Raw genomic sequence first — 13,570 nt, forward strand, 5'->3', positions numbered from 1 at the left:
CAGCACTAAAAAATATCTGTCTAATATATACAATGCAAAAGGATAGACTGAAGCACCCTTCAAAGTTTTCCACACAATCACTGTCATACCTTGAAGCCAAATCAGTAATAAATCCATTTATAAAAACATTTGTATTGGGATTTTTACCTACAATATTACACCCAATTTATAAGTGCTCCTGTTTAGTTAATAAGCCTTTCAGGATAAGAGGGCAGCACACTGAAAATAGTAACTGGGGGAGAAAATTAGTGGATTGATTAGGGTACAGAGACTGAGAATACAGCAGAATGCAGGGGAACAGAACAAGGCTGTAGGAACAGCCATTAGGGAAAGAATCAAAGTCTGTAAGGGAAAACCATAAATAGCTCAAGAGCAGAGATTCAGCTTCACAAAGCTAAGTGTTGTCTGGTAGACATTGCCAGAATTTTAAACACAAACCAGCCAAACCAGTGTCTCAGCTGATAAGGGAGTAACAGAGTGGGACATGCCCTGGAACATTCCCACACAAATGTGGCTCTTCAAGTTTCCCCTCATCAGCTTGCAGCAAGATTTCAAGACCTAAATTCAATTTATCACAACATACAGAATAAATTAATGTCAAGAAAGTCAGATTTTAGTTTCAATGAGCTCAATTTGGGCAACTCTCCAGAAGGTGCTGGGTGGCTGAGTCTGACTCTGCACTGCTCAGAATCCAGCCCACAAATAAAAATGTGCAACTGGAATTCACAAACTGCACTGAGGAGGACCAAAGATCTGGAGTTTCAGATCCTTTCTTAAGCAACCAAAAAGATGTACAAAAATTTAAAAAAAAAAACAGAGGATGGGCCTAATTGTAGTGTTGTGACATCTAATTAGAACTCCACATTTGAAGGCAAAAGTTAAATGGCAATAAAAATGCTTTCCAGCCTGTTCAACAGCACTGAGATCTTGGACTGCAGGTGCACCATGAGCACCTCCACTCAAACACCAGTGCAAGGTGCTTCTCAAAGAAGGATATTTATGGATGGGCATTTCAGGACAGGAACTGAGACCACAATTTTAACAGCAATTTCTGCTATGTTAATATTACCAAGTAGGAGAGTAGCAAGATGGATTTTGTGAGGTTTTTCTACATTGCTTGAAAAAAATCCATCCTTTTTCAACTCTAAAAATTGAGCTTTAAAACTAAGTCTTAAACAGAGATTCTTCCTCATTCAAAAATGAGAAATCAGTTTCTTAAGCCAGTGGTGCCACTGCAGTTACTGAAAGCTGCTGTGCTTTTGGGAGTAGTAACTTTTAAAACAGCATTATGAGTAAAGCCCAACAATTTCTGGAAAACAAACTGAATAAAAGCCTCATGCCATGTTAAGATATAAATTACTCCCTAGAACTGCCTACAGCTTATAGTGGTTTGTTCAGTGAAGTTCTTAAGCACATAAAGCACAGCAAAAGCTCATGCCCATAAAAGCATTATTTATTTTGCTATTTTTCCCTTGGGGTCAAGGTTTATACAAGGCACAGTATCCCAAAATCTCAGTGATTTTTCTCACAAGAAAAATATTCCTCCCTAAATAATTTGAAATATATGAACCAGAACAGACCAAAATGTCATTTTGAGTGACAAAAGCAGTTCTTTAATTGATGCCAACTATTTCCACTGAGCATTTCTTGGATGGGACCATCAGGGGGCCAGAGTGCAAGGAAAACTGAAAGATCTCTCCCTGTGCTTTGGAGCAGTTGTTACTTTGCCACAGCTTACAAACTTCAGCTCTGTTCTAAGCAATTCTCCTTTTCCCACTCCACAGAAAAGCCCTCAAGGCAAGATCACAGCCTCTGCTGATTATTGTGAGCCAAACAATTAAATCATTACCTTCATTTGTCAGCTGCCTTTGAGGTGGTGGCTGAGTTTTGGAGGATACCAGCCAAAAGTGCCCAAAGGTACAAACATGCACAGCAGCTGAGTCTGCATTTCTGTGCCTTCACCTGATCCTGCTGCTCTCTGGGATCTCAGATTTATCCCAATATCACCACAGATAAAAAGATGGGTCTGTTCTGGCTGGAGATCCTCCAAATACAGCACTGGAAGAACTCCTGATCCTTTTCTCTCTACTTGAACCTGCCAGTCTTTCTCAGATTAAAACTGGATTCTGATTTGGAAGTAAGATTCATTTTTTCTTCCTCGCATATCTGAGATTCTCAAGCTGATCACAACAATTGCCATGCATGTAAATAAAGCTCCCAGCATTGGACTGTGCCCCTCGAGACACCAGCTCATTCCTCAGGGCACCCAGTGGGCCAAAACTGGAGAAACAGGAATGTTGCTGACAAAGAGGATGAAAAAGGCAACTTCTTTAGCTGGATTAACATCAGGCAGGAGTCACAGAGCACTGACCTATGTACAAAAGCTCTGTATTACAGAGGGATAATGGTACTGCTGATCTAAATATTTATCATGTTCCTTGATATAATATTTCAGCTAAGGATCAAAACTAGGATTTGCCAGCATAGGGAAGGCTACAGAAGGTATTTCTCTCTCTGCATCTTCCCTTACCCCTTTCCTGAAGGTGGTAAGAAAGGTGGAAATTACCTTCTGTTGCCAGAAAGAAAAGGATCTTCTTCCCTTGGGTGAACTAGAAAACAACTGTATAAAGGGCTCAAAACACAGGAGCTGGGCACTCATTAAGCAGGAATATCAGAGTATGACACACAAGGGTCCCAGCAGCACTCCTGAATTATAAAAATGCATACAGGCTCCATAAAAACAAAGAAAAAAAACTGTGAAATCTCTAAGCAGGACAAGTGCCATGTTAAAAACACTGTCTGGATTTTTTTTTTTAAGAGGCACTTACAGCCTGATCTGCTCAGGACTAAGTGCCTCAGCATTTTCTGTCAGTTGCTATTTGCTTAATCTAGCACACACCAAGGTTACACTTACATGTGTTCATTTGCACTGCAGCACTTTACCAACACAACAGGCAAAAACTGAAGTCCAAAAATTTGATATAATTAAGCTGAAAATAATGGCAGAAGTCTGATTCCTCAGAGTGCTGAGAACACATTCCATGCATTAATACCTTCATAAAGTTTAATATAGGGTTTTTTTCTTGGAAAAAGAGGTACCCAAACATCCAGTCATGTGCATGGAGAAAAAAAAATTAAAAAAAAAAAAATCAACAATTGAACAGGGACCCTGCATGAAAAGCTGTCTGAGCCTTGAAAGAATACACCAAGGGGAAGGAAAACAGGGAGCAGCAACTAAAATATCTTCTCAATGTCTTGTATTAGTGAACTACACCAGCTCTCAAACTGCACAGAATTGAGAGACCAGACTCCCACTTCCCCTCTCAGCACCTCATACTCCTGCAGGACTTGCAAGGGCCACCCTGCCTAATGTGGCAGTGGCCTGAAGCTCTTAGTTCCCCATAATCTCCTTACAAAGCTAGCTTTAAAACCCACGTAAGCAGCCAGGGCTAATACAGTTCTATAGATAAAATAGCAGCTTTGGACAATGTAATTCATTGCTGTTTTGTTGAGGATGTTTTTGTGTGAACACATGGGGAAGATCAGATTGTTTCTAACTGCTGACTTGGAACAGAGCAAAGCTGGCTACAGGGATAGAGTAGAAGCAACCTATCCAGAGAGGAGAAACAGCCTCCCAGTTGTATTTTATTCTTATTTTAGTCATTGTTATTTGCCAAAGAGATGACCAGTGGGAGACCAGGAGTACCTCATGTGGATCTGGGCAGGGTGCAGTAGGTATTCTATGCCTCTCCCAGCTGTTCAAGAATCCCTGGCAGTACTGCAAGACATCTTTAGAGGAAGAAATACATTTCACAACTCATCTGCTTCAATTATGTTCACTATTAAGTGCTCTCAGTGATGGAAAGGGAAGACTGGAATGAAATCAAGCTGAAAAGTGCTGACACCACTGCCTGTCCACCCACACTCACCCACCTCCAGCTTCAACACTATTGCTGTCATGATGCAACCATCAATTGTACTGAACAAACTAGGGGGTATGTTAAGTGTGATGAGAAGTTAAAGCAGTCTTGTCTTAGAGGCAGCAAAGCATGGAGATGAAATTCACAGGAAAACAACAGTAAGAGTCTCACGTGTAATTCCAACAGCTCAGATTTTAAAAAGAGTGTCAACAAAAGGTGTCAGAAGCTGACAGGCTGACTACATGTTAGGCAGCTGTAATGAAGTTCACAGAATATCTCCTTTCTATTTCAAAACTGATTTTGCAGAAGCACTAGAAGCATGCCCTGTGTTACTATGAACCACAGTGAGAACTGTCTTTCCCTCTGCCATCTGCTCTAAATTTTGGCACAAATTACATCCCCATGGATTCTGGCAAGTTTTGGAGAGCCTGATTTTTGATAGCACAAGTGGGTGTAGGACTCCAGCTTCCCCCCTTGACACTTAATGTCTCTTCCCCAGCTCAGTTTGGGGAGCTTCAGCCTCTGACTGCAATGTTACAGCTGAGCTCTTCCAATTACTGTCAACATCCTCTGCCATAGCAGAGAAACAAAGAGCCCCCATAGAAGTATCTAAAGTGACTTTTTTAATACTTTAAAAAAGTATCAACTATGTTTTTAAATGAGGTAAGCCAGCCACAAAACCAAGAAAAAATAATAAAAAAAAAAAAAAAATCAGCCAGCCTGCAGTGCTAAACAAGACAGTCATTAACTAAAAGGAACTGTTACTAAAACCATAATAACATTATTAGCAGCACAGGCTACAGCTATATTTCCAAACCATGTTTTATCCAGCTACAAAGTACATTTTCATTTTCCCTGCTGTTGCTGCTCAAGAAATGGTCAGATATGAATATGACAGCATTAAGGTGGAAAACAGATAAAATTAGAGCATCTCCATTCAGACAAACTTCACTGTGTGGTTCATACCTAATTAAGGATTCAGCTCTAATTCAGTGTTAAGAAACAAGCCACCAGCTGTGATAATTTCATGTTTGGCTGCCAGTCCCACAGAACATACTCATACCATATGCAAGAAATGAGCTCTGCTGAGTAGATTTACATTTCCAGGTCCTAGCTGTGGGTTTTTGAAATTTGGTTTTCAAGACACAGGTTCAAGTTAGTAGCATGCAGAAAACAAACCAAGAGTTTCATCACTGAGTTTGCATCATGTAAGAATTTAAACACACTTATTTAGGATAATGGCCAAGTGTTTCTCAAAGAACATGGGACTCCAGCAGTGCAATGTCACAAACACCAGAACTGCCAGGTAGGAGCCAAGGAGCTCCAAGGATATTGGAATTCTGACTTGCACTACACTGACAAATTATCAGAGCACACAAAGTAAAAGGTGAAGCAGCTCAGCTGGAAGATCAAACCCAGCAATTTAGAAATAAACATAACTCCTTTCCAAGCCTGGCCAAGCTGCTCACAGGTTTACACAGAAAAACACACATGACAGTCTCTTGACAGGAAGTATTGCTGCAGCAATGTGGTGAGCTGCTGAAAGGATCACAGGGCTCCAACTCTCATCCCTGCACTGGTGACTTGAGTTATTGCCCACCAGCTGCTCACTGGCACCATTCTGGTGGCAGGACAAGTTCTGTCCTCTAGACTGCAGCTCACAGAGCACTGGGTCCCCTGGGGCCACAGGGTCAGGGACTGCTAGTGGCACCAGCACAGCCAACCCTGGGCCATCATTTCCTGCCCCCACACAAATCTGCCTGACCTTGGGACTCAAGGCTCAGCTAGAGGCACAGCCTCCATCACCTCTGCTTCCACAGAGTGGTTCTGAAGCAGACCTTGCTGAATGAAGCATTTCCCTGTCCCCTTCAGTGCTAGAGAACCTGCAGGTTCCTTCCCTCTAGAAATGCATTTCCTACCAATGTAAATACAGCAGCACAAGAGCCTTTTCTTTAGAATGTTTATGTCAAATTTTCTGTGAAACACTATTTCACAGTCATGTTTCTGTAACTGACTACTCACTTGCACATTTCAAGAAAAAACGCCATTTCTTGTCCCTTAAAAATTACTCACCCACAACTCTGTCTCCTACTTTTACTCCCATCTTCCTCATGGCTGCAGCATACAAAGCTACAGCTTGTCTCAGTTCTTCAAAAGTAACTTTCACTATTTCTTCTTTGCCTTCCCCTGAGGAAAGAAAATTAAAGCAATCAGTCAGAAATCAGGCATTGCAATATGAGTCTAGTACAAACAACTAATCCTAGAAGAACAGAAAGCAATTCTATGAGAACAGCTTCCACTAATATTTTTATTTTTGCTTCTGAAGTTCCTCTTATGCTGCACCAAAACCACTTCTTTTTAATGGGAATCAATTATTAATCAGTGGCATTTGTTCAGCAGGCATGAGGACATTTCTAAAGATAAACACATCTGCAGAAACACAAATTATTCACTGGAGAAAGGTGTGCTCTCAAGGAGGATTCATGGTGAAGAGATTGCACTCACCAAGGGTGATTTCTAACATAAAAACCTCATTTTCCCTTTTTACTCAGTTTTCTCATCAGGTCTAGGAAGCAGCACAAGCTGCCAAGCTCAGATTTTATTACAGCAAGTCAGTGACTAGAAAATCCTGCACATCCAGGCCTGACTTTGTGCTTTTGGAACATCTGCCTTTGTCCATGCAGCACAAAGCAAACAAACCAAACTGGGCTCCACTCACCTCTGAAAGGATCTGCAGGGTGTTCTCCCCATTGTACTGAATGTCAGGTGTTACATAAGCTGCTCATGAACCACTCATGAAACAAAACAAACCAACCTAAATGTTTATGAAAGCAAAAATCTGTCACCTCAAAGTCCCTTCCTGCACTTGCTCAGTGCTGCAAACGTGTGGCCTGTCCTACTCCCACTGTCCAGCACTGCCCAGGAAAGGTGAGCTGCTCACCTGCTCCTTCCAGAACAGCTGCCCTCAGCCTGACTGCCTCAAGCAGGGAATGGTATTTTTAATCTTCTGCCTTCTCAGACCTTCACACCAATAAATCAGGACTTGCACAGAGCAAGGGAACAGGTCATGATGCAAAATAACCCAAATCCCTGCTACATGAAGTTGATAAACTGAGCAGGGACTGCCAACAGAGCCTGGGTTCCCACAGAACAACAGGAAATGAGACACTGATCTTGCTCCATGATTAAAGCCCCAGGAGAAGGGAATCACAAAAAAGATTCACCATGGGAACCAGTGACAAGTGAAATTGTTTAGGAAAGTTACATTTAGATTCCTATGCCCTGGGACATCCACACAGCTCCCACTGAACACAAACCTGGACCCAGGCCCCCAAACCAGCACTCTGACCTAGCAGCAGGGAGTTACCAAAAAATACTCTGACTTAAGAGGTCTTAAGAAGATTAAACACAGCAGAAGGTCAGGAAAGAAATGCAGGTGGAAGTCTGTTCACCACAGAGGAGCCAATTGTTCATTCTAGTATTCATACAATAACCAGCTAGGAAATAACTTTGCTCCTTTTGCTCTCCCCACCTGTGATTATGTGACAAAGCAGGCTCTGATACACCCCATGACTTCCTAACAAAAGGACCTACAGAACAATGTAATCACATGTCAAACCATCAATTCACTGAATTGTTAATAATTCCTGTGATAATTTGAACTGACAATATTTAACTCCACTTCCTCAAGTTGCATGTTCAAAGCTGAACATTAACAAATCAATCACATCAATTCTACATACATTTAGAGCTGACTTATTAATCAATGTTTGGCTTTCAGGTGCTCCACAAGATGCACTCAACTACACTGACTTTTTTCTCCCCTAAATAATAGATAAGATGCTTTTCTAATGATATCAAAGTGCTACCTAGTATTATTTTAAAGCCACCTTTTGGTTACAAGCCTCATTGCCACCAGACTCTACCAGATCAATTCTTACTCCAAAACTGGGTCACAGATGTCACCATTCTCTTTGAACTGGTAGTTGATTTAAATATAAATGAGATTAGAGAAGTCTTTCAATACCCCTAACCAGTGAAATACAACTGATGATTATTTCTCCAACGATGCAGAATGTGACTGTTGTCTCACACAGCTGTTTAAAACCAATTTATTCTTAACTCAAAAACTGATTCTCATGTAGCTAAAAATCAGAAACTAAGATTTTTAAGAGCAGAGTTCTGCACCATTTTCTCTACTAAGGAGCTGCAAGGCTTCATTGTTCATTGATAAGCCATTAAGAAGCATCACTGCTTGGTCAGTCCCATGATAAGGATTAGGTCCAGCAGAAGGGAAGCCCCAAAGGCACTCCCTGCCTCCTCACACAACTGCACAGAAGATAATCCCACCAAACAGATTAGAACTGGTTCTTAAAGTTACCAAAGTCAGCAGACAAAAAAGACAAGTCCCTTCTCTTCTTAGGAGTGTACACAGATTTTACTAGGCTCAAATCTTCAGTGTAAAAAAATGAAAACAGATTTAGTGCACCAGAAAAGTAAAGTTCCAAGACTTCCAGGCACATAACTGGTGGTGCCAAAAGCAGAGTTAATTCCTGCCTAAACCCCATGTGGTTCTCAGTATTCCTAAAATAAAAAGCATAGGAAGAAGGTGGAAGGACATTACAAAGCTACAGTGCCAAAATCCTTCCTGGAGGCAAGCAAGAGGTAACTGTTCATGACAAATGTGAAATAATACCTCAAATACTGACTGATGTTAAACACAGCATGACCTCCACTACCTTAATGCAGTTGAGCAAAACAATCTAGCTTGCAAAGGGTTTTCCAGATCTATATTCCTAGAGCATGTTCTGCTGGTTTTTGGGGTTTTTTTGCAGAGCTGTATCACAGATTGTGCAGTGTTACTGACTTTATCACCTCTTTTCTCCATCCAAACCAGTTTTATTTCCATGTTTCATCAGAGCTGTTTCATCAGGCCTAGTCCTGTGAGCAGCAAAGAAACAGAAGGCATTAATTCTCCTTACTTGCTGCATACAGTGCAATCTTATCATTGTCCTTGTGCCTCAGGAGATTCTCTGCATAGTTCAGACGGCTGCCCTTGAACCACTCGGGGACATCTGCAATACTTTTGGATGTATCCACCACCTGAAAGAAACACAATTCATTCCTGGAGACCTGTAACAGAATTGCTCTTTCACAGCATTGTAACAGAAGTCAGCTGGTCACTTCCAAGCTCTTTGCAGACTTTATTAGGCAAGAATCACTTTTCCCAGCCTGCAGATGGCAAACAGACACTGATCCTGTAATTAGAGGCCTGGAAAGTTTAATTATTTGTCAATTGTCACAAGCAAAGACGTCATCACAACCAAACCAGGGAAAGCTCCTTGCTGACAGTTCTACCTTTGGACCAGCCTTTAATACACAAGTAAAACAAACCACTGTGACAACACCCTCAGAACACTGGGACAATGTTCCCAAACAGGGACTGAGCTGCAGCACACCTGAACTCTGTGCCAGGCCACACAGCCCAGCTCTTTGGAAGGGAGCATCCACTCTTCCCCAGCAGCCCACACAATGGTAATTCAAAAAACATTAATTGTATAGTCCAATGTAACTGAAGAATTTCAGCTTTTTATTCAAGTTCTCAATTTTTTAGGATTAACAGGATCCAACAACCTAATAAACCTGCATTAAGAAACTCCCCACTTAGGACTAAGACATGCAAAGAACTGAAAAATGCAATGAAAAAACCATCAAAAATATAGTCAGCTGGAATATCTTCCCCCATCTTGAACTAATTAAACCTCAAAGTATTAAACTTTGTAAGTTTAATAACACTGGTAGGTAAAGAGCCCCTTAGCATTAGCCAGAGGTCTAAATTCCTTCCAAAAATCTCCCTCTGCTCACTGATTCAGCTGCTCAGCAGCACATTTCTCTGGGAATCTTTAAATAGAAACTTCATTTTATAGCTGTGTTTTTGAAAGCTTCAGTTTATACCCTCAGGTTCTCTCTCATGGATTGCACATACATTACAGAAACAGCTTTCCTTCAGCCCAAGTGAAAGGCTCCTCTGAAAGCCAAGCAAGCCTCAAAACACATCCCATTCCAGAAAACCCAATGGTTCTGTGCTTGGAGAGCAGTGTATGTATTACTGGAGGCAATCTTAAAATTAACTTTTAACTTAAAACTCACGTGGAAGTGCACAAATGTATTTTCTAAAAAAGGAACTTCGTTTTCTTTCCTCCTAACAATTGGCAAGAACTGAGAACATTTATACTTTATCAACTCAGGCTGCACAAATGATTTTTATACTAACATATATTACTGCAGCAATTAGAAGCTGCTCTTAAACTGACTCATTTCTGACTTCCTCAGCTTGAAGGAAAGCAAGCAGAATGTTTTTAGCATTTTCCAGGACAAGATCCAACATAATTGTTTTCTGAACTGGAAAAAATGCTTCACAGAGCTTGTAAGAACAGCAGCACAAGGAGCTGGACTCACTCCTTTATCTCCTCCCCAGGTAACACCTGTAGCTCCTGGTTATGCTCAATCCTTGAACAACCTGATCCCTCCCTTAGAGGCCTCTCCACTGAGGGGTGTCAGGTGCTTCTCACAGCAAAAGAATTCAAAATTCAGAGACATCCCTCATGTAAAAACAGCTGCTGGTGAGCTGACATTCCAATGGCAGTGCTGCCCTGCCACAGCTTTGCACACTGAAGTGCCTCTGTTCATGTCACAAGTGACACAGATGCCAACTGCTACACATCACATACTTAAAACCTTTACTAGGATTAAATGAAATCCTGGTTGATTGCATTCTCTGTACACAAGGTTTTACTGTTTTTCTTAGAATGACCTGTGGAAGTAGCTGTTTCACTGCTTGGGAACAAAAGAGTCAACTCTTTCATTAAAAATTTTATTTACCTCAAAACATAATGTTTACTTCCAGCAGACAGCTGGGATCAAGCTGTAAGACACTTCAAATCAAACTTTTCAGCCCTCCAGCTACCACAGACCAGCTCAGTTACTCTGACAGTTCCCAGAGTTTGAGCTAGCACCTACAGAAAATGTAAAATTAAGTTTATAGTGCTCAGACCACACACTTCAAAGCAGGCTAGCTCTTACACTCGTGAAATAAGGGTGAAATAATTAAATAATACACCTGAGCACACAATCCCATGGCAGAAGAATCACTTGGATCTATCCTATCAGTACAGAAATCAGAACAGGAAAAGTCAAAACAAAGTTACCAGTCCCCTCTGCAGGGCTGCCAGAACAGATGGACCCCAGGCATTAAGACAAGCCCAGTCCTCCCTACTAAATCCCAGGAAGGCTTCACTGTATCAAGCTTTTCAAGTAATTAGCCCAACATCTCCCTCAGATGGAAAAGCACAGGGTGATGTTGATATCCCACACCAGGACTGTCCAAGGGCTCCATTGCAAGCCCTGCAGAGTCACCTTTCTTCCAAAGGAACTCTGTGCCACTGTCTGGTGTTCCACCACCTCCATTCCCTCAGATACTTCAAGCTCACACCTGACTGCAGAGCTTCCATAACCAGTTCTGCAAAGCCAGAGTTTAGCAGGTGTGCTTATCAGGTAAGCTGGCTCAGGGAAGGCAAACATGAACCTGACAGAATGCCAGCATTTACCAAACCAGGATGGTGTTCCAGCAGCACAGTCCTAAGGCAGCAGGCAGTGCCAGGAGTGACAAGGTGTGCAAGAGCACATGGCCACAAGGACACCACAGCACAACAGAACTCAAGGGTTTCACTGCCCTGAAGTGTGCCAGCAACAGAACACACCAGCCACCACACCAGGAAACTCAGAACGAGATAATGCCTCCTATCACTCGCCAGAGTTCTAAGAAGAGGTCAAAAGACTGATTGTAACATTGGTTTATTTCCCCTTTGTGTTGCACTAGCTGTAAGATAAGCACTGAACTTACCTCGTCGTAGAGGCGAGAGCAGACAATGTTACTGTACTTCCAGAACTCCGCCCAGAAGTCTGAGTAGGACTCCACTGACCACTGGTATAAATCATCATAGTTGGCTGGAAGGAACAGATGTGTGTCAGCACCATGCAGAGTATACAGGGATCCACACAAATTCAATTAGGGATACCCCAAATAAAGAACATTTGTGGCTAAAACAATCAGGAAGATAAATCTGATCACAGATTAGATAATTTCTGCTCAAAGCAAGTGACTGTAGAACCTACCTGGACACCTGGCATCACTCACCTGTGATATGAGCCATCTGCCACCACAGACAGTGACCTTTTCTAACAACTCCCTGCAATATCTACACACTCCCCTGCCACCAGTGCAGCTGAAGATTAAACAAGTCCTGCTTGTTGACACTTCCTATCTATCAACATGATACTTCCACACAGCAAAAGATAAACAGAGCTTCTGACAAGGGACATTTGCTGTAAGGTCCCAGTCTGGGGCCAAAGGCCTCTGATAGCTGAGGGACACAGATTAGAGGCACTCGTTATCAAACCCTGCTATCAACATCACTGCCACAGGAAGCACAGCTAATTTTTGGTGAATATGAGGTCTGACAGACTGCAGCTCATCTTTTCATGCTGAAACAACATGAATGAAATCAAACAAGATGTTCACTAGCTAGATATTGAAATCATGACCTGCCATTACAAACATGGAAATAAGTAGTTTAATTCTTAACTGATTGTGAGACATGGAATAACCTGAAGCATGCATAACAAACCCCACAATCCAAACTAAATGCTGAAATTCAGTGTAGAACAGTCCTAGGTATGAATAACTGAAGCCAGTTCCTCATCCCAAGCTTGGAAGTGACATTTCCTCATCGTGTCCACAATATCTGAAGCTGTGCCAACAACCAATTAAATATTTCTGCCATCAGTGACAGTAAGTTTCCTGCTCTGCCAACTGTTCCCTATGCAATGCTTTCAGCTAAACCACTCAAAGGCATTTTCACCAATTATCTCTGGTTTTTTCAGCCTGCTATACAGCCAATTGCTGAAAAAGTCATCTTTGGAATCTCTTTTCTACAAGGAGGACATCTTCCAGCTTTTTAAAAGAAAAACATTCAAAACTCTCTCTGCACTGTTACTCACACTTAGCCACTGCTTGACTGTTTCCCTACCCAGTCTGTCCCTTCCACATCCATCCTTTCTATCCAAGTGAGATTATCCCCTAGGTATTAGTGACAGACAAGGCAAAGACTCTTCTCCATAACACAGATTTTTTCTGTGCATTGCCCAAATCCCAGCCTTTTTACACTACAAAGTTACTCAGCACTATCCTCTACTCCACACAGAGCTAAGACTTGACACAAGAAATCAAGTTTCCATCTCCTCCTTCAAAACCCAATGGTACCACCTGCTCCAAATCATTTGATACATGCAAGAAGCTACAGGTCACTACTGATTTGTTTTCCAGCACAAACAGTTTGTTGTGGTTTGTCTATACAGTTTGTTCCAAATAAGCTTCAGCATGCAAGTCCTTCAGGGCACAGGCCTGTTACTCAACAAACACTGCATTTTGTTGCTACATTTCCAGGGCCCAGCAAAGCCATTGTCTAAGGAGCTGTAGTGCCCTCAGCTCTCCTCAGAGTCCATCTGGATGTTACAGAGAACATCTATTCTTTGTTGTGAATAGCACTCATGCCATTAAGCACCAGTGCAAACCTAATGGAAGCTGACAA

General features: G+C 41.8%; 1 protein-coding gene across 1 annotated transcript in view; it reads right to left on the reverse strand.

The window, feature by feature from the left end:
* AACS (acetoacetyl-CoA synthetase) overlaps nt 1-13,570 on the reverse strand; it is a 36,281-nt gene that overhangs the window by 21,150 nt on the left and 1,561 nt on the right. The window contains exons 2-4 of the mRNA XM_056504671.1: nt 11,824-11,927; nt 8,903-9,023; nt 5,994-6,107 (exon numbers count right to left, since the gene is read on the reverse strand). Coding sequence (XP_056360646.1) covers nt 5,994-6,107; nt 8,903-9,023; nt 11,824-11,927 — 339 coding nt within the window. The remainder of the gene's footprint in view (nt 1-5,993; nt 6,108-8,902; nt 9,024-11,823; nt 11,928-13,570) is intronic.

This window comes from Oenanthe melanoleuca, chromosome 15 (assembly GCF_029582105.1).
Source record: "Oenanthe melanoleuca isolate GR-GAL-2019-014 chromosome 15, OMel1.0, whole genome shotgun sequence".
Lineage (NCBI taxonomy): Eukaryota > Metazoa > Chordata > Aves > Passeriformes > Muscicapidae > Oenanthe > Oenanthe melanoleuca.